Source organism: Patella vulgata, chromosome 6 (assembly GCF_932274485.2).
Source record: "Patella vulgata chromosome 6, xgPatVulg1.2, whole genome shotgun sequence".
In the NCBI taxonomy this organism is placed as follows: Eukaryota; Metazoa; Mollusca; class Gastropoda; family Patellidae; genus Patella; species Patella vulgata.
Window position 1 is genome coordinate 50,786,013 of NC_065884.2, and position 23,041 is coordinate 50,809,053.

Here is a 23,041-nt window from a genome sequence, read left to right on the forward strand (position 1 = left end):
AGCAAATTGCCTTTATATTATCTAGTTTTTAACTATTATAGTGACAACTGCCAACTCATTATCAATTCTCTCATAATGTATCAGTAAGTCAAAATCATCCTTGCTAACCACCAAATGGAATTGATTAAATTTGGAATTATGTCCATACATTTCTGAGGTTTGAATAAACGATACATTTTATCCCAAAATTTTTATGTTTTTAATTTATTTATGTTTTTAGAATGCTTGTTCCAGCATTTTTAATCATTTTCTTACAGGAAAAATTGCTAATTTTGAATAACATTGCACTGTACACTGGTATCATTAGCAGTAGAAATTTAAAATTTGATGTTTGGGAGGAGCATGAGTTTTCCTACTAATGACCACAATTTTGTCTGTCCAAATCCAAGGATTATCCAATATTGGTCCCAAAATTGCTCATCTTTTGCCTATTTTAATATATAAAAAATATTCTCAAGTTTGCCAGGATGGTATCAACTGAATCAATCTAATATTTGGTGGAGATGTATCTGGATACTTACACATCTAAAGCAAAATATTTGATCTAAATTCCTAACAACCCCCACCCACTCTCCTGGTTATCATCCCCCTGCATGGTGCTCAAACCCTCAAGTAGACACATTCTTAATTGGCAATGATGCCTATATATAGACGTATATAGTGGATAGTTATTATTAGTAAGTGATTTAGAGTTATGTATAAAATTTGACACTTTGAGAAATGACTTCAACCTTGATAAAAAAGGAACATATGTATTCACTATCGTGACCCACATGTACATTTATACATGACAAGGTGTGGTCTTGTTCTAACCCTAACTTCTAAAAAGCTTCTGAAGAAGATTTATCTGTCAGTCCCAAATTGATCCACTTTTCTTTTCCCCTTTTTCCTATAAAAAGTCTGAAACATATCCTGCATAAGGAAAAGTGTCCTGCATGTGCATGGTTTTAGATCTTATTTTAGTCTTGTAAATTTTGTTACACGCCCATCTTAATGTCTATCTGTCGGTTAACATCCACAAATCCTTATGGACATCTACAGGCTAAAGTTATCATAAAAGAGTTTATGTGCATGAACTGAAGAATCCTATTGATTATTTAAACAATTTCTGATAATCATGGCATTTAATCACTCAAAAATATATGTTAGAATTTTATATTTCCTAGCAAAAATAAGTTTGGTGGATCAAACAGATCATTTAATTAAGCCTGAAGAAGTCTATCTTTAAGGTAGAAAATTCTATGTTTTTCAACTTACACTACAAATATAGATATACATAGGGTGTTTTGAAAAGGAAAGATTGGATGCACTGATGCAGTAGGAAAGTAGATAACACACTCTAACGCACATACTGAAGCTTGACAGACAAAAACAGTGTGCGTACGTGACCTGTTTGACAACTCAGGTATTTCATATATTTACATACACAAAAGTACAGGTATAATAATAGTCAAGCACTACTGTATATGTGTAGTTCAGAGGGTTAATGCTCCAATGATTTCAGTATGTAAATTATGAGATCTATAATAAAGACTCTAAGCTAAAAGCGATACAAATTTGACAAATGTAGATGATCTGCACTGAAAATAAGCTTTTCAACATAAGCAAATCTACAATTAAAATTCTCTAATTTCACTTTCATTTGACAACCGTTAAAAAGTTTCATACAACAATTACAAAATGGTGATCCTCGCTTCTGCAATAATGTTATGTAAGTAATTTGAATATGAAAACCTACCATCAAAGTCGTAACTTCCAAATATACACAAACGTAAATCCTCAACTTCCAAATTAGTGGCCATCTTGAGAGAGATTGGCTAATTCTGAACTATTTAACACTGTCCGTTCCTCTTTCTTTTTTTTTTCTCACGTAGCCTGGGGTTATTAGTTGATGTTAGTATACAGTGAAAGTTAGACAGGTTGAACAGGTTTACTTATAATCAATATACACATGCCTACATAATTTAACTACCACTTCTAAACTCAGTCCACAGTCTATAATTGTATACATCATGTCTTGAATGTGTTCTCACAGTGTTAGAAAGAAAATTAATTAACCATCAAACAGTTTTAAAGACTGAGACTGAAATCTCATAATCATAAGTACACTTTTCATTTGGATTTGAGCAGTTGCTAGTTGCTTAATCTTTAGTCATTGGCTAAATAGGTGACCTACGTACGTTAACTACATCATTAATTACCAATCTTAATTTAGCTCTTAATATATACACACAATTCAGACAATTATTATTTAGAATTTATATTTCAGGACCAATTATAGAATCTGTCCACTAATTTTTTTCTAACACCGGTTGTTCACTGCACATCACATCTGTGTGGTATACAGACAGGCACATTGTGAGCATGTTGCAGCCGGTACATCCCTCTTGGGCCTATGAAGCCCCAGGGGGACCGGACCATAAATATCTGTTCAATGGCTGGTGATTATGCCACAGAACCCTTGATCTGATCCCCGATTCTGGCTATTTGGATAGTCCTCTCACAGGTCTGGGGCCCCAAAATTTGCCTTGTTCTGACACATAAAAATGATCTTGACAGCCCTGTGTACAAATCTTAGAGCCTCTAGTCATGTGTTGTCTTCCTAAACAACAAACACAATTTTAGTAAAATACTGCATTCACAGGCAAAGTTACCTCAATGGAAAAGAAGCCAATGTGGACTGAAATACACACCAAAATCATAAAAGATCGATACAGATATAAAGAGCATCTGTAGTTTTCATATACAATCAAAATTCTGATTTCTAATTGATGTGGTGGAGACCGTAGCGTAGTCCAAACATTTTTCGTCCCATCCGAATGACTGCACATGGCTCCTTGTCAGGCCATCCGTCCTGCACCACTGACAAAGGGAAACACATCGTCCCAGATAACTTTATCGGCAAATATCGAGAGTGAACCCGAGACCTCCTGGTTAACGAGCCAGCGTCTTACTCACTGAGTCACCATCTGTATCAAAGACAGACCTTATGATGTAAAATTCACAATGTTAGACTAAACAGATACCCCACATTGCATCACAAATAAATAACACTACAGATAATCTTGATCTTTTACTTGTATAATTTTATAAACAATGATATATATACTATTCTACTTACTAGCATCTCGTGTCATGCCTTCTGGTCTTGATGTAAGCCGCTCCGAAAAGAACCAGCTATGGTGAAGTCTCTTTTCAGCTCGCCTAGCCATACTAGACTAACTTCACACAAAGAAATAATATATCTCCAAAATAATCGCTTTCTTTTTTTTTTACTCCTTTTCTTGAAAGGTATGCACAATGGGAGATATTCATTCAAATTAAGTTCACCTTTAAAATGTCATTTGATCTCCTCACAGTTAAATACGACACATACTTGACGAACAAAATTATTTGCCTTGGTTCAATGAGTTTGACAATCATAATAAAGTGGGTCAAACCTGCTTATCACTACTTACATGTCATCTATTAAAAAAAGTAAACATCCAAGATATCTCTAGAGGTCATAAGACAATATTCTTTTAACACTTTAATTCAAGTTTGTTACACTCTTATCGACAAAATACAACCTTATAACTGAACGGCCAGAGGTTTACTCAAATCTATACTTCATCTAGAAAGTGTTCAGTTTTATATTAAGGCTCATATCCAATCTCGATCGAATCCTATAAAGGTTATCAACTTCTATTTCACAGTACACGTTTTCGCAATAACTTCAAAACTGACTCAGATACAAAGTGAGATTACTTAATTGATCTGCTCAACCTATGAATTTAGTGATTGTTTCCTATTTTTAGATCTGTGACATCAAGATCCCCTTTCTACTAAAATGTCACCAAGGTGTGTAAGTGTATGAAGCTATACAATAAGACAATGAACAACTTTTAACTACAGATCACTTGTGAGTATAGTCAATAAGAATAAATCACCTATGAGAGAAAGGTAGTTTAAAACTCTATATTAATATCTATATTGATTAGAATATAAAGGTGAACTATATGAATAAAATGTGTTTAAACAGTACAACTAACAGTAAATAATACACATATTTAGATAGATATATTACATGGATCAGTATTTACTTGACTAATATACTAGTGATTGTCAAGCAATCTAAGCAGACAATAGTCCGGACTGTACGACAGTAAAGACATAATTTATCTCTTAAAAAACTTAATATATGCCCTTCTTATATTATGACAACCAAGCCAATTAATCAAAACTTAGAAACACAATAGGCCTACCCTATAATCATTCAAGTCACCATGTCTAAGAGTTATAGTTGATATTTCAAATAATTCAAGTCAAGGCATATCTCTATGTCTAGGGTGATACTAGATATGTCAAATATATCATTGTTTATTAGTTATTTAGGTTGTAATGATATTTCAAATATTTGTTTTTAAATAAAATATAGTTATACAATATACTAATGTTGATAAATATCATTTTTGACATTGGTAGCAATATGCAGTGTTTACTTTAAATTGAGTAGCCTATAATTTATTTTATATGAAAATAAGAGATTTTTCAAAGTGGGAGTGGCCCCAGACATTGTTTACTTTTTCTCTCTTTATTTTATTGTGCAGTTTTCTTCGTTGTTTAATATCAAAGGGTAATGGCTAATATTTAAAGTGGGAGTAGTCCCAGACAAAGTTTACATGTTTCTGAATTTTATTATGCGGTATAAGCTCCGTCAATGCAGCTTTGGATGGGCTGTAAAATCGAACAAATGAATGTCTGCAAGTTTATCATTAAATAATGCAAGAAATTATACAGCTTAAAGTATCGGTTGAGACTTAGTATCTCGAGTGCTCGACCTAATTATCTTAGGCACTCAATTTAATTATCTCGAGCACTTGACTTAGTATCTCAAGCGCTCGACTTAATTAACTTGAGCGCTTGACTTAGTATCTCAAGCACTCTACTTAGTATCTTGAGCGGTTGAGATATTTGGGGGTTTTTTCATGTCCTAAATCAGCCACCATAGTATTGTCTATTATTAGAAAAATAATACTATTTTTCAAAAATTTATTCCTTTTGACTTTTATAACAGACATTCGTCTGAATTTATAAAAGTTTTCACTTACTCTCTGAGAAAAAACAAGTTTGTTTAATGTATAAATAATTGTCGAAACAGTTTACATAAATTATATCATTTTTTAAGAGCACTCAGCTCTAATTTTGTATTTTGTGACCGGTTTAAACTACTCAATACTGTTTGTAAACTTTACCAAGACATAATTTAATACACAGAAATAACCTGCAAAAGACTATTTCTCTCTCAAAGAACATCAAAAATGTGAATGCGTAATGGGAAGTTATCAATGAACTCGCGTTTAGGTTACAGATGCGTTTATCCAAACACAAGGTAACAAGCTAGTCATTTATTTTGAACTAGACAAAAAGGGTTATAACAGCATTCAACGCAGAATTATAGCAAGTTTTATTCTCTGTTAAATACTTTTCTATGAAATAATTTTAAATAATTTTCTATGAAATAATTTTACATACTTTTCTATGAAATAATTTTACATACTTTTCTATGAAATAATTTTACATGTTTTTCTATAATATAATATATAAATCTGTTTAAAATTAAATCCAACATGTTACCAATCGTTATGGTCGACAGACTTTATGTTCAATTTCAAGCTTATAACTTTTCATTAGTTGAAAAGCCAGCCCAATCAATCAATCAATTAACTTATTAAGTTTGTGTGATATGTACGAGGGTACTAGCTATTTCAATCTGAGCAAACAAAACACACTTGAGCAAATTAATATTTGTTTCCTATTAATTCATCAATGTTATGTTACACTACTCTTGCCTGGTGATGTAGCGTCTGATTTTCAATGATTTAATACATGCTCTGTGGAACCATGAAGTCTTAACAATGGGATGCCAAGCTCTAAGCAATGAGGAAACATTAAAGCACACTTAGTTCATTTTTCGTTTTTTTTACTAGAATAATGAACTTATCACTTGTAATGTCCTATAGTTTTTATACTACACAGTTTTTTATTGAATACCTCATTGATATTTATTTGTTCAATATTATAAGATTTATTATGTATAAATATTGTTACTATTATAGAGCCAATATAAAATTATTTTATATAGAACCTACTACATCACAATAACCAAATTTTCTAATTAAATATCCCTCAAACTGACCAAATTCCTCCATTAATAAATGTACCTGTGGGTTAAAAATTGCAAACTTCTAAGCACAATATTTAACTTTACAATGATATCCGAATAACTAATGTCTTTATACCTTACAACGAAAAAATCTCACATTATATATAGATTATAGCTGATAGCTGCCTCCAGTAAACTGAACATTTGTATAGATGTTACCTGGGACTTACAATCCAATCAGGCAATCAATCAAAGATTACTAAGAAATATTTATATCCCAAAACTTTTTGATGTATATCGACTATATTGGTTAATAGGAAGTCCTTAATGTAGTACCCGTAACTGAACTAAATTCACCCTGAGAGGTCAAAAAGGACTGGTATGTGTACATGCATATCTATTTAGACATTCAATACAGTCTGTATAGATTTTTCCCTCTTGTCTAGAATATTACAAAGGTTGACCTAAAATAGTAGAAAGGCAACAAGACAACTCTTGTCAAGGAGACATACCAACAGTCCTTGGTGGCTTGCTAAAAATAATCCATTCAATCAATTTCTTTTTGTAATCGATAATTGATTGAGGTACACTATTAAGTAACAATATAAGATGAAATAATTGACGTCAAGATGCATCCATAGTTTCAGAACAGGGGAACGAACTGATGTAAAACAGGGTTTAACATCCTACTTTTCTTTTTATTATCCATTATTAACTGAGATACAATTAAATAACATAAGACGAAATAATTGATGTCAAGATGCTTCTTTAGTTTGAAAACAGGGAAAAGAACTGAAATGAAACAGGGTTTAACATCCTACTTTTCTGAGAACAGGTAAACAAACAGTACCAAGCACATTTTCCATTGGTAATAATCTTTTGATCTTTATACACAAAGTACATGGCTGTTACATGTCTTGACTCTTGAGATAATCTTGATCTTGTATGGTACAGTGTTTAAGTCAAGAATTATTAACATGATTTTATAAGAGGTCATTGTTATGCATATCAACTTTTATTTACTCAGTTACTTGAATCACACCGCACCGTAACTGAAAAAATATGTTTAATAATAACATGAATGTCCATAACTTTGACACCCACGCATAGGTGTACAGGTAAGACTATTTGATTTGGATGGGGTGGGAGAAGTGTATCAATGATGATTTTGCATGGTTTTTTTGGACGGATATGAACTTGATCAGAAGAAATAGTAAGTTTTCAGCAAACACCTTGTCCATTTTGCTCCATGCTCCCAGTCAAGGCCAGTTGACTGCCTGGTTATATTACCAATAATTAATCATTAAGTTATCAGTTAGGTCTGGGAAACACAAATGACTTAGACATTACTGAGGAGGGGGGAGGGGCGTGAATGGTTATTGCTTGCTCGTTGGATCAGAAGGTCTGTCATTGAGTCAAGTGGTGTGGTTTCAATTCCCCGCTTGTACGTGACAAGGTGTAGGGTCGCCTGTCCAACCTTGTGGGTTTTCTCTAGGTCTTCCAGTTTCCTCCCACTACTAAAAGACCCCTACGTGCAAACGAATTATTGAAATAAAATTGAACCATATGATAGATCTGAAATGACCTAGTTTGTGTTGAGTGGATGTTAAACCCCATTTCTCTCTCTCTCCTACTGAAATTAACTTAAGAGGAAAGCATCCTATAGATTGGAATATTGGTTTGAATCTGACCCCTTATGTTATAATCAGGGGAATAGATACAGTGCAATGATTGCCCCAATGTCTGAGATGGCTTTGTCCATATTTTTGTTCACTCAAATAATCTGACACACTATATCCTTCATTACTAATAATAAATATCATTATCCAGTAGTCTTCCAGAATCAGATTTAAAATACAGATTTAAACATTAGATTGCTGAAATTGTACATTATCCATTTTACATTTCAAATTAATTTGTAGTACAGTTAAGAATTTTCTTAAATAGAACCCAAATTTCTTATTACAAATCACTAAAACTTATACATATTGTATTTCAAAATATGTGCTAGCACAGTCCAGAATTTTCTAAATCTAAATGCCCCTTTCAGTACAAGGCCCTATATAAATTCCCTTACAATAAACCACTGCATATTTCCATCCGATTTAACATGCATTCATCACTAAATCTACTCACAGAATTCCCATTGTTATATCTATCTAATAAGTATATACACATTTTGTTTCTGAATAAATAAGAAGCTATATCCACATATATCCTCTCAACCTACATATATATGTCCAACAAAAAGAAACATAATACAACAGATAATTGCTCTTATCTCATTATTTAGTCACATGATCACATGGCTTTTTTTAAAAAGCTTTTCTAGTCCAAGAGGCAGTGACAAGTAATAGGTTTGAGTGAAGCATTTGGCAGGGAGAGGCAGATCAAAAGGACCAAAAAGGACCATTATTTGACGTCTGAATATAAAATATTTTAAAATCTGACCATAAAAAGTGGAGCCATGTCCCTCTCTGACTGCCCCAAAAAGTGGCAATGGCGGCCAATATTTGCTATAAGTAATAATTTTATAATAGGCAGAGGAGGCAGCTGCCCTCCTAGTTTTCGGGCAATCTGACTTTTCAGGCAAAAGAGTAAAGTGAAAACAAAAATTATTATTTGATCTAGTTGGCAAAATAAAATGCCCAAAATGTAATAAAGCACTAACTTTACTTTTGATTGAATACCACGAATTTGTACTGAATTGACTATGGATGAAAACATTTTATCTTGAGCCACCCTACATTGTGTTACACTTTTCAGGCATTGATTATTATTTGTGAATGCAGCTGCAACAGTCCGATTGGATGGTTGGAATTCATGTCGGCATAGAGTGACATTTCGGTTGCAAAACGGTTGGAAACTGTGGAGGGGCTGACCTCAGGGCTAGAATAGCAGAAAAACGCATTTGCAGAGGTTAAATTTTAAAATTTTCTTGGGTAGCGTGAAGCTCCCATACAGTGCGGCGATTGATTGTTTGATTGGAATTTGAGCCAGCCAACTAAGTTAGGCTATGTTAGACCACTTGTTGTATTAACGTGTTGGAATAGCAGGAAAACACATTTGCACCTATCAAATTTTCTTGGGGGTGGAGAGGGGGGCCTAGCCGATAATTTCCGCTCCTTTGCCTCTCAAAGATGACCAGCACCACCATCTGTAACCTGAAATCTTTTAGGGCATTTCAGGTTCTGCCCTCATAACATTCATCAAGCTTGTATGCCTATGAGAAATATGACTGAAAATGGGCCCAAATGTTAGCTATTTCCGTATTGATTCTAAAAATATCACATCTGACTAGCTTCAGTAGGGCAAACCTGATAAGTAACATGATCAGAACTATTTCTGAAATATTATCATGCTATATCTGAATCATAAAATGCAAAATCTGAGAAAAATGGGACCATACTCTGAATGTCCTAAAAGGTGGGGACTGGGGCCAAAATTTGCCTCATAAGTAATATGACTGAAATTTGTGCAAATTAATGTTAGCTCTTTATTAATAAGTTCTAAAAGTATGAAATCTTTATTTCTGCACACCTGGTGGACAACTGCTGTTATTTACAACATTAAAAGGGTTAAAAGTTATCACAAATAGCTTATACATGTATATCAATTTAAATTCATAAATAACCAATATTCTCTTTAATGCCCTATTTTATTAGGTAAATAATTTTAAAAAACAAAACAATAGTAATGTATTTGTATGACAGTATAAAAGTTTTTTTGTTGTTTGTTTTCCATAGGTCAGTTGGCCCCTTAAAGGAAATGTTATTGTTAAAAGTACATTTAACACTTCTACTTCATTTATGACATAACAATAGAGTTTATAAGGAATACGGCTACGATAAGTAAAAATAACAATATAAATCTTATAGTATGTTGAAAGTCATCCTGGATGTAAACATTACACTTAAAAATATGTATATTACACTTAAAGATAAGTATTTAAATTAAAGGGACATTATAATGTTTATTTATTTTAGTAAAATGTTTTTCAATTCGCATTTTCATTTAATAATATGTACATTATATTTCTCCAAACTCATTTTTGCTTAACATCTGACAAGTTTTATCATTGTGTCATGTTTTATTTGTGTACTGTAAACAGCCAATGAAAACACAGCCTTTTTAATCATTCCAAATAACATCCGCTGATCTATTTAAAACTCACTAAAGACTTGTGCACAAATCAGCTGATGTCAACTGTCTAAAACGGTGGCTTCTCTATTGTTTATATCTTAAAATAAATAAATATTTTCAAGAAAAGATCTGCTTTTTGGGCTGGGGACAATATGATTGAATGTAGTCAGACAAAGTTTCTTTTGTTCATTTCATGTGGGTTATTTCTTGAATGTTTAGTGTAGAATGGTTGGGAAGCGTTTTAATTTTGGTTTTGGCTCATAATCATGATGTTACGCAAACAGATAAACATGCAAAGAGGCATGGTATGGAAAAACCTATGTCACCACTCTTCTTTATTAGCAAAATCTATGTGGTCTATCTAACCCTTTCACTGAAATGTTCAAGAAAACAGTTAAAGGCCCAGAAATAGCATGAATTTAACATGGAATTAAATGGAGAAAAGAAATATGGTCTGAATCCTGTTTTTGTAAAAACTTCAAGAGTTAATCCCCTTTAGTCTTCAAGCAGGTAAAACTCCCTAAATACAACAAATATATGTATAGGGAATAAAACACAATGCAGAGTTAATTCTGCAAAAAGCCAAGTACATGAAAATATTCTATAAAACATCAAGTCGATCTATCTGAACAATAAATTTTTTCATGAGGGAAATTTTTGCCTGGACAGCAGCACTACCGTCTACTCTTATTTCAAATTCTAACTGTCAAGGATTCTTTTACGTGTATGCAAATGGGGACAGGGGACCTCATTTTTTTGTCCCCTCCGAACAATTAGATATTATTTCTGTCAGTCCCTCCAACCTGCACCACTGGCAAGGAAAAACCACACCGGAAAAACCTGAGGAAGTTTCTCCGCTAACACCAGGAATGGACCTGAGACCCCTTGGTTAGCGAGCCAGAGTCTTACTCCCAGAAGAAGAAGAACATAATGTTTATTTTAGTATAAATAATGAAAACATACAGAGATGAAGTGGGATGGCAAATTTTAATTTAAACTTTTCCCAAGACAGCCACAGACCTAAGGGAATGCTCAGCATCCCCAGTGGTCTCATTCTGTTCTATTCCCCTATACCCACGGTTCATCCATGGAGTATTCACGTATTCAAATTAGAATGAGCCCACTGGGGATACCAAGGATGACCTAAGGCTAATACTATGACAGAACCACTAGATTTCAATTAAGGGGAAATAACTACATAAAACTTTATGTGGTCTCTAAAACTTTCCACATTGACATTAAAAATCCTTGTCGATATAAAATGTCATTTTATTTAGGGTCCTCAATCTCGGACACTGGTCAAATTAATGTTGGATCTACAAATCTGGTGTTTCTTAAAGCATGGGGATGTAAATCAGCCTTAAGTGGTGGAATTGTTCAAACAGGAAATGTTACAAAACTTCTTCAAAATCAGAGCACAGATAGCATAAAGGAGATTTATTCTTCAACAGGTCTTTATTCAGTGGGAGTAACTCTGAACTTGGTCGTACTGTAAAAGAATCTCCAATGGCCTAGCTTTCACTAATAGACAGGCTCACTGACAAGGTTTGCAATATAGACATATAAAATAGCCAGAATACGTCAGATTTGTACAACTAGGTCAACGATTGGGTGTCATCAGGATCTATAATAATATAAGATGTAATAAAGATAGGTTGGCAGGCAACGAAACATACGCCCACAGCAGCTAAATCGTCCGGGCAGTCAACAAGAGTTGTCACATATTTTTACTTTTTTCGGTAATTAAACATTTATAATACACTAAAATCTGATTAAGAGCAACAACTCAGAAAACCATTATAATTTTTTTGGTTTTTATAAAGTTCTGCCCCATGCTAACGTTTTGTATACAAAACTTTTAATACTGTATCATGAATTTAGCTGTTCCAAGTCATAAAAATTCATTGAAAATCAATATACTTGTTCGTCTCAAGATCTTAAACTCTGTGTATCAATCTGCAGTCAATCGGATATTAACTTTGGCCTCTAGAGCGTCCACAAGATTTTTCAAAGGGATCAAGGGCCATAACTTTGGCAGTAATTATCAGAAATCTTTGAAAATCAATAGGATTCTTCACCTCGTGACCTCAAACACTGTGTATAAATTTAAAGTCAATCAGATATTAACTTTAGCCTTTAGAGCATCCACAAGGTTTTTTGAAGTGATCAAGGGCCATAACTCTGGCAGTAATTATCGGAAATCGCTGAATATCAATAGGCTTCTTCGTCTCATGACCTTAAACACTGTGTATAAATTTAAAGTCAATCGGATATTAACTTTGGCCTCTAGAGCATCCACAAGATTTTTTGAAGTGATCAAGGGCCATAACTCTGGCAGTAATTATCGGAAATCGCTGAAAATCGAAAGGCTTCTTCGTCTCATGACCTTAAACACTGTGTATAAATTTAAAGTCAATCGGATATTAACTTTTGCAGTAGTGTTTCCAGTGGCTCTTGCACTCATGTCCTCTTCAATTAATGCAATAGCTCACTGTAGGTATTCATGTGTCAACTTCGGCATACTGACCATAGCTTTAAAAGTCACATTTTATACCCCCTGTCTGCCCCATTATAATTTGAGGGAATTTGATATGTGATGCAATTACGAGATCATGAAAATATCAGTCTAGCGTGTTATCATCGTGATCTAATGTTGTTACATTGAGGATTACAAGATTAAAGTGTATTTTTCAAAGGAGATTTACAATCATCAATTCAGAAAGTGGTGCATTTACATTTAGTCTCAGTCTAGATTTTATAATAATACAGTGTCTATGTTGAAAACAAGTATTAATCATATGAAAGCCACAAGGTGTATCTAGAGGTTAAATATATCTGCTGATGAATCACAAACCTACACTAAATATACCTGAGTACTAATCATCTAGCATTCACAAACTTGTTAAGCCAAGGAATCTATCATTACTTGCATGCTTTATAACAGGAATAATTAAACATAGAATATGAAAAGCCTAAACATTCTCCATGTGGCCTAATGTAGAGAGAGAGGATGCAGGCACTAGGACATGGTTCCTCCCTTTACACTTTGTACCATCAAAATCATTTTTTTATCAGACAGCAATACAATCCCCAATAACTGAATTCATCAACCAAAATAATTGCCTAAACTGTGCTGCACATAATCTCCTTTAATATTATTTAAAGAATCAGTTTTTGTAAGGATCCGGCAATGCTTGATACATGACCCCTCCAGATTTGTCTGAAATTTCAATTTGAGGTAATATTATGTTTCTAATGAGGAAAAATCTCATTTTCAACCCTGTCTTTATTAATATTCTATTTCCGTCATAATTATAGCCCATGGGTTTGTCTTGTAGGTTTCTATTAAGCTGTGTGTGTGTGTAGTGATCGTCTAGCACTTACTACAACTTAAGATTGTAAGTTTTTTATACAGAATTTTAACTTACTATATGGTGCAGAAAGACAGAAAAGTCTTGTTTTATATGTAGTATATTATAAATCCACAGTATATTCAAAGCAATTACTATTCAAAATTTTATTTAGACTATATTTTATGTTATTACAAAACTGTTCTTCAGTCCACAAGGAAAATCATATTATTTGTTTTATATTATGTGTATTATAAACAGTTGTTGCTGGTGAAGTCTTAGTCAACATTTGTTATTCATTATATTAGGTGAAGGCCATGAAAAATGATATAAAAATAACATTAGAGTAACTTCTAGGTGAGCGGAAGAGACCATAATCACAAATATTTTCCTTTGTTCTTCACAGCAAATGCCTGTATTTTTTATCCTTACTCCTATTAGAGGCAATCTTCTCATTGTACATGACCAGGTAGTATTTAATACAATCTTTCTGACTTTCAGTATTAAGTGATAGACATTAACCATAACTTGGCACCTATGATCTAGAGTGAAGTTTGATAGTGGTCAGCTGATCCAGAGACTATAGACAATACTCGATCAATAGTACTTTATGGGATAATCCATTCATTAACTTAATATGATGACTATTTGGAAGGATTATCCCATAAAGTACTATTGTCTAGTCTTGTCTAGTCTTGTCTAGTCTCTAATATTCGATGAATGACTACTTGGTCATAATGGCCCTAACTCTCTCATGGTGTTTAATATGAGTTCTATAGCATCAATTATCCAGACATTCTTGATTTCAAATGTGTCAAACACTTAATTAAAGTCAAGTTAACAGATATATATTATTGCTAATATTTTCAATTTAATGTACAGTCTGAAATGAATCTATTAGAAATTGTCCCTTTAAGGCTATGTTTGTATAATCATACTAATACCCACTTTACTCAAACAAAATTTCCACGAACCCTATATCTATTGAAAATGGATGTAAGTTTTGTATGTAATTTCAACTTGAAGTTGAAAATAGAATCAATTCTGTGACGTCTCTAGTAAAACCAAATATAACACATGTAGATTATTTTCTATGCTAGCACACAAAGGGTCACAATGACAAAATACCTTAAAATTTATAATATATACTGTAATAGTGTTAATCTAAAACCAAATCTCGTTATTTAGTCAATGCATATGTGTTATAGCTTGAAGCAATCAAATCTTATCTTATTTTATTGAAATAAAATATAAAAACTCATTTTTAATAAAAAAAATTTGTTTACAAAACCATAATATAAAGTTAACTTTTACCTTAAAGATACATTATGGGAGATAAGATAAAGAGCTTGCAGTTCTCATTATAATAGTTAAAAACTAGATAATGTAAAGGGAACTTGCTGAAAATTTCAGTCAAATTGATCCACTCTGAACCGAGATTTTAGCGATTGAATTTTCGGCCTAGCCTCGATCATCATTACTAAAGTCGGTACGATAAAAACAGTCTTGATTATCCATTTCATGATTAAATTATGAATAGAAGTCAAACAGCAAATCGGAACCTAATCCAATAAACATCGCAGGCTACTGACGACATCGAGAGTTGATTATGGTCTGGATAAGTTAATTAATGTCTAATTAATAATTTAGATAACATTTCAGACCTAAAGAAAGACCTGCAATAGGCAGATTTAGCTCTTGCATAATGTATGTTTAACAATCATGTCTAGGAAAAATCCTATGGACGATGCCATTCGTCATACACAGATCTACTTTGAGATTCGATCTGTCCTAAATGGCCGCCCTATTGAAAAAGGGTAAGAGATGAAACAATTTTTCGTACAATCAGGGGCCATAATCCAGGAAGTTACAGTCCGATATGCATGAATATCTACAGGAACCGAGATCTTTGGGATATGAACATACATTTTAAGTTTCATCAAAATCGGAAAAATATTGTGGACTACGCAACCTTGGTTTTACACACTTTTATGCTATTTGCATACAAGGAGAGTTCATTTTGTTGGGCAGTTTTGTTCAGATTTTACAAAATTCAAAATTAATCTGCATAAGGTAATGGTAACATATTTAAACGTTTTTTAAAATTGGATAAAAATTGTGACCTCTAGCGGGTCCACAAGCTAAAACCATGATTTTTTGTACAATCTGGGGTCATAAAGCAGAACGTTACAGCCTGATTTGCGTGAATATCAAAAGGAACCAAAATCTTTGGGATATAAACATCATATGTTTTCAGTTTCATCAAAATCGGATCAAATGTGTGACCTCTACAGGGTCCACAACCTTGATATTACATACTTTAACACTATTTGGCTTCAAGGAGCGTCCATTTTGTCCGTCAGTTTCGGTTTGATTTTCACAAAGTTTGAACTCAATCAAATTATCATTATTTGATCAAGGAAGTTGCGGTCCGATATGCATGAATATCGAAAGGAACAGAGATCTTTGAGTTATAAACATACATTTCAAGTTTCATCTAAATCCAATAAAAATTGTGACCTCTAGAGTGTCCACAAGCTAAAATAGTGATTTTTCGTACAATCAGGGGCCATAATCCATGAAGTTTCGATTCGATACATGCCAATATCGAAAGGAACCAAGATCTTTTGGAGATAAACCTATATTTCAAGTTTCGTCAAAATCAGATAAGAATTGTGACCTGCAGAGTGTACACTAACAAATTGTTGACCGACATACAGACAGACAGGAGCAAAGACAATATACATCCACATGAAAATGTGAACATACAAGAATTATTGTACTATTTTATTGTGTGGTTCTAATCTGTTCTACATTTTTCATGCATACAAAGACTAAATAAACATATTCAATTACATTATGAAAATGGAAGTATACTTAATGTAAGAATTAAAATGCCGATCACCCAGCTTTATGTCTGTTCTCAAGCTGGGCTATTTATAGACAGACAGCGTTAAATTTCATATGAATAATGAAAGTTTTACTAGTTTTCAGTTGATCTAGGTTCATTGACTTTATTCTGTACTCTACTTAACACATCCATGATAAAATTGCACACATTTTTGCATACACAATCCATAATGTCTAATTTAGTAGGCTTGGCCCAGTTGCTGTGCCTTTTTGACCGACTTAGCAGTTTTAGAAAATAACAGATAAATTTATAAAACAGATGAAAGTTTATCTGAATTAGATTTTAAAAACCAGTATCAACATATATCAACTTCTAAAAGATTTCAATTTATTTTGAATGTTGGTGCACAACCAGGGCTAGATTAAGACAATTAAAGCACTAAAACGATTATAGTGTGACAGCTGATTAGATTGAGCAGCAAGCCACTGAAATTTCTCCATTGGGCAGTTCAGCTACATCATTTGCACAATGGTAAATTTGGCATGATAAAAAATTCTGTGGTGCCCCCTTCCCTTGATGCCATATAAGCTTATTTTGTATAATTGTTAATTCAAGGAGAGGGGTTTTACATAGGCTAAACCTGTTCCCCAATCCCATTCAGACATCCTGAATAAAAATATCATTTAAAGATAAAAAAAAACAATTCAGGGCTGTGCACATCCAAATTCTTAAAACCTATAACCAGTACTTCATATAACTCACTCAAAATCGTTACAATACAATACAATAAAACTTTATTATATTATCTAACAAGGCTACTGAAAAGTATAGTTAATAATTTAACTGATGTCGCTATGAAAGTGGAGCTCAAGTAGACAAACATACTTGGCCATTTTTTATTGAAGTTGTTTACCACCAGTCTAACTCGTCAAAGCCAACCTACTCCAATAATACAAATACAATAATTCATCATTTGGGTGGATGACAAGTTGTACTATAATACAACCTACACGATATATAAACGCATGCATCCTTAGGCACACCAAAGGTAATATAGTGCTATACATAAAAACGTTAATACTTTTGCAAAGCTGAAACTATGGAATTTTTATTTCTGAGGCGGATTTCGGGAGGAACATAGGCAATCTTATGTAATGCTTAAAAGCACAACATCTAAACCTCTTTGATTTAGGTCATAATACTAGCCAAAATTTTGACATTAATCAACACATATTTGCAATTTCCTCAAAGGTTCCAACGGCCCTGGATTAATTTGTCATTTCCAATAGAAATGAAATGAAATGGGGTTTAATGTCATACTGTTCTGCTCCGAACTGGTCTATTGAAAACAGGATTTCCAATAGAGTGATAGGAATGAATGAAATAGGGTTTAATCAAATGCCCTACTTTTCTGTACACTCGTGATAGGACAAGATCTATATAATTAAATTTTTGTAATGAAATATAAAGGGAAAGTGGGTACCGGTATGTATACTAAATTTAGTCTTTTTTAACAACCAGCAAAGACATTTAATGTGTTAATAGCTCTTTAATACTAGTATGCTTGAAACAATGGATTCAGATACACAGTAGCAGATAAATTAGATCTACAATTACCTCGGAAGGAAAGGAAGTGATAGTTATTGAAATGTCAAATATACAATTTAAATGTCTAAAAACATAATCTTTTGTTCTGTTTAAAGTCTAAAAACATGCTTTAAATTTATGAACGAGATGAACATTTTGGCTTATCATAGTACACAGAATGATTTGATATATTCTTCACATATTGGTTCAGCAAAAGCATTTAGAATTTGACGAACCCTAGGGAGCACACGTTTGTGATATCACCCTAGGTTGAAGCAGACGTTAAGCCAGATGTCAAGTCAAGTCTAGTAAGGGTTCCAGCTGCAACACAAGACAGGTCATGGGTTGCCATCCTCCTCCTCCCATGGGTTCTATCATGGTTTAGCATGAGAAGAATAACAGATCATAATAATGCTATAACAATTATTAAATAAACAGCATGCATTTGTTTTACCATTACTAAGAACTTAAAGGGATATTGCCAGATATTACAGCTGAGCTTAATGATGCAATTTAAAATGGAGACAAAAGTTAAAGACGATAACTGTTAAAGGCCCATATATAGCATTTTGAAAAATTATATTTGTAAGTATTTCATCCTTATTCCAATCAAAGTCCAATCGCTTAGAAATGTGAGTCTTGACTAATGTCTGTTTAATTAACTTTACTAATTCTGTGACATTCATAAATATAGACCCAAAAATGAAAGTAAAGCTCAGTTTTGAAACATGGTTGGCAGAATTTGTGTCAAGTTTACATGAATTAATTATTTTGCTGATAATTTTTGATTGAGTTAATATTGAGAAACCAAATTTCCACAGTATGGAGATACACATATTATAACTTCAATAGTACTGTTGAGCCTGAAATCAATACTAAATATCCCATGGTCACCAATTTCAGCAATTCCCCTTTAACATCATGCAATTAATTATGAAAATAAGTAAAAACTGAATCCCAACTGAAAGTGGGCACACTATTTTAACATGCATTTCTGCACTTACTGTCCGCCAAATCTTCATAATCATACGTTTGTTCTTGTATTTCATTTTCCACTCCTGGAAACAGTTGGTGACATTAAATGTACACAATATATAAATGTAAGGATATTAATGAAATGTGGTTTAACATCCTACTTTTATGCACCGACTGGGCTAATGAAAACAGGCACCTGTCATACAGTGTACTATGAGGAAAATTTTGCCAAGACACCAGTGTTTTTGACTACTCTTCGTCCATTCTAACTAACATGGGTTATTTTACGTGCATACCAATGTGTAAACGAGCCTACCATCCTACCCAACTTACAAGGGGGAATAAAGTTGATAAAATTTGTTTTTTTTACCAACACTGGGATCGAATATGGATCCCCTAGCTCCCTAAGGATATAACGGACATGGGAAAAGAATAATTCTGACTGTTAGGGGGCCTGAGAATGGACACATGTTATAATAGGCAATTCTATTAAATTATCACATTTGCTTACATTAAAGAGACAATAAGCCAGATGATTCACAAATATACCAAATGTAATAAACATGTACTATTTTACAGCAAAAGCCGTCATTAAAATCAAATTAAGGACGTAGTACCAAAAAAAATCAGCTATTACGTGTACCAGTATTTCATCATATCTGTGTGAAATCAGTATAACATGGGGTTTGTATAAAACAAATTAACTGACCATATGTCAATATCTAATAACAATGACAAATATTTCTAGCATGAATCTTATTCTAAAAATATGTTTTAATACACTTAAAAGTAGAACAAAACTGGAATAAAAGTAAAATATAGAGTTTAAGGGAACTCAGTACTCTAAATAAAAAAAACATACACTGGTTCAAATATTAGTCAAATATATCAATTTTTACTTCTGGGGTCCAAATCTCAGAATGAACAACATATTGGTCCAATCAAACTGAAAATTATGGCCATTTGAAATTTACTATATTTTCTGCTGCTTTTATGTTGCCATCTAAACAAGTTAGAGATATATAAAGTAATTATAATTCTACTATCTTTTTTGTATAAACCAACACATACCTTTTTTCATTTGTGCCTAATTAGATGTATAACAATAGTCTTTACTGTAAAATAGTACTTTTTGTTTTCACTTTTGAGAGTGTAATATTTGAAATATTCAAAATAATCCCACTTTACATTTTCTTTTCATGGATAATAAAATAAGACCTCTTTTCTTTCTCAATTACAAATAATGTCTACTGTCAAGTACATCCTTTTAAAAGCATTGAAGCAAATATACTATTCAAAAAAAGTAGGGGATATTTGATTTTGGGGGCATAATACTAAAATATGCAAATGACTACGAAAAAAGTCACTATAGAACCTAACAGTAGAAACATTTCCAGTTACATGTGACGCCCAAACGCACCAATAGCTACCGCATGGAATGCAGGTGATGCTTGGGATCATCATGGGGGTCCAACCCAAGATTTGCACGACTCGGACTTTGAATGTTACAGTCATTGTGGCATTGAATTCCAGGGTGGAAACATCAGTTTAATTGTTTTAGTGACCAGAAAACAAATTTTGATATGCGTCGGCTTACCCAAAATGAAAGGTTACGTGCCCTTGGCATGCTACAGATCGGCACAACACAGGCGGTTGTGGCGCGGACGATGAATGTTTCTCAGTCTGTCATAAGCAGGCTATGGTCCAGATACCGTGATACACAATCTGTACAGGACAGACCACGCTCAGGTCGACCAAGGGCGACAACTCAAGCCCAGGATCGATTTATCCGTACCTTGGCCTTGAGAAATCGTGTCATCACAGCAAATCAGATCAGCGCTCATCTTCAAACAGACACTGGTGTGAGAGTGAGTGGCCAGACGATTCGGAATCGACTGCATAGGGGTCACCTTCGCGCCCGACTTCCTCGCGTGATCCATTGTTTGAGAGATCATCACATTCAGGCAAGACGTCGTAGGTGTAGGGATCGTCAACACTGGGATAATCGACGCTGGAGCAATGTGATGTTTTCAGATGAGTCAAGGTTCACGTGTGGCGTCGTCGTAACGAGCGCTTCCAAGACGTTAACGTCATCAGACATGATCGATTTGGGGGTGGTTCTGTTATGGTGTGGGGAGGCATCACTGTTGCTGGAAGAACGGCTTTACATGTTGTTGCAGGGCGTGTAACAGGCCAGTACTACCGGGATAACATCTTGGCAGTCCATGTTGTGCCGTTCGCACGACGTCATGGCCGCCGTTTCATCTTCCAGGATGACAACGCAAGATGTCACAGGGCCAGGATCGTTACAGGTTACCTCCAACAACAGAACATCACCACACTACCTTGGCCAGCACTGAGTCCTGACCTCTCCCCCATCGAGCATGTCTGGGACATGCTTGGACAGAGGTTACGTCAACGTCAACAACGTCCTGCCAATGTCCAAGAACTTGCTGCTGCGTTGCAACAGGAATGGGACAATCTGGACCAAAATGACCTTAGACGTCTCATTAGGAGTATGCCACGTCGGATCAATGCTTGTTTGGCAAACAGAGGAGCATTTACCCGTTACTGACTTGGTTGTGATGCTGTGGTAACTTTGCTGTTTGACCCCGGGTATCATTTTACCCTTATAATGGTCAGTCTGTGCCTTACTTAGTCTAACGATCATTTGGAATAAATCGATGAATGTGAACTTCATTTCATTTTGTGATTTGTTTCTTCGTCAGTTTCATTAGGTGACTTTAATAACACTTAAAAATCAAATATCCCCTACTTTTTTTGAATAGTATATCATAGATAATCTAATTTTATAATGGGACCAGAAGAATACATATTTAAGTTTACTAAATATTATACAGATTGTAGACAAGATTCTGAGCTTGTATTTCTTTTTTATTATCATAAAAAATGTAAGTAGATGTATAGAATCATATTGCACATAAATTATCCATACAGTTACATTATGGGGATTGGGGATTGTGTTGGACGGAAATACATCTATGAAATAATTGAAAGGGCTATAATAGAGATTCCTGTTTATTCTACCTCTTTGTGGGTGCATTTTCAAGGGACAGTTGGAGTGTATCCTGTTAAAAGACACTTGCTAAATAAAAAGATAGGTTGCCAGGCAACGAAACATACACCCACAGCAGCTAAATTGTCCGGGCAGTCAACAAGTGTTGTCACATATTTTTACTTTTTTTGGTAATGAAACATTTATAATACACTAAAATCTGATTAAGAGTAACAACTCATTAAGTAATTATCAATCTGAAGTCAATCGGATGAAAACTTTCAAAGTGATCAAGGGACATAACTTTGGCAGTAATTAACATAAATCGTTGAAAATCAATAAGCTTCTTCGTCTCATGACCTTAAACACTGTGTATAAATTTAAAGTCAATCGGATATTAACTTTGACCTCTAGAGCGTCCACAAGATTTTTTGAAGTAATCAAGGGCCATAACTCTGGCAGTAATTATCGGAAATCACTGAAAATCAATAGGATTCTTCATCTCATGACCTTAAACACTGTGTATAAATTTAAAGTCAATCGAATATTAACTTTGACCTCTAAAGCGTCCACAAGATTTTTTGAAGTGATCAAGAGCCATAACTCTGGCAGTAATTATCGGAAATCGCTGAAAATCAATAGGCTTCTTCATCTCATAACCTTAAACACTGTGTATAAATTTAAAGTCAATCGGATATTAACTTTGACCTCTAGAGCGTCCACAAGACTTTTTGAAGTGATCAAGGGCCATAACTCTGGCAGTAATTATTGGAAATCGCTGAAAATCAATAGGTTTCTTCATCTCATGACCTTAAACACTGTGTATAAATTTAATTTAAAGTCAATCGGATATTAACTTTAGCCTCTAGAGCGTCCACAAGCAATTGTGGACGCAGGACGGACCGACGGACAGGGGCGACGACAATATACGACCACATTTCAATGTGGGCGTATAATGAAGTATATCTCGCCTA

The 23,041-nt window shown here is 33.8% G+C and overlaps 1 protein-coding gene across 7 annotated transcripts in view; it reads right to left on the reverse strand.

The window, feature by feature from the left end:
* Window positions 1-23,041, reverse strand: part of LOC126823608 (1-phosphatidylinositol 4,5-bisphosphate phosphodiesterase eta-2) — a 78,697-nt gene that overhangs the window by 25,611 nt on the left and 30,045 nt on the right. Inside the window, exon 2 of one of the 7 annotated variants that reach the window (XM_050552538.2) lies at window positions 19,081-19,134. The exons of 4 other annotated variants lie outside the window; for them this stretch is intronic. In XM_050552538.2, the coding sequence (XP_050408495.1) occupies window positions 19,081-19,134 (54 nt within the window). Of the gene's footprint in view, window positions 1-1,738; window positions 1,916-3,121; window positions 3,476-19,080; window positions 19,135-23,041 lie in introns of those variants that run through there. 2 more of the 7 variants (XM_050552537.2, XM_050552539.1) reach the window with 2 other exon arrangements.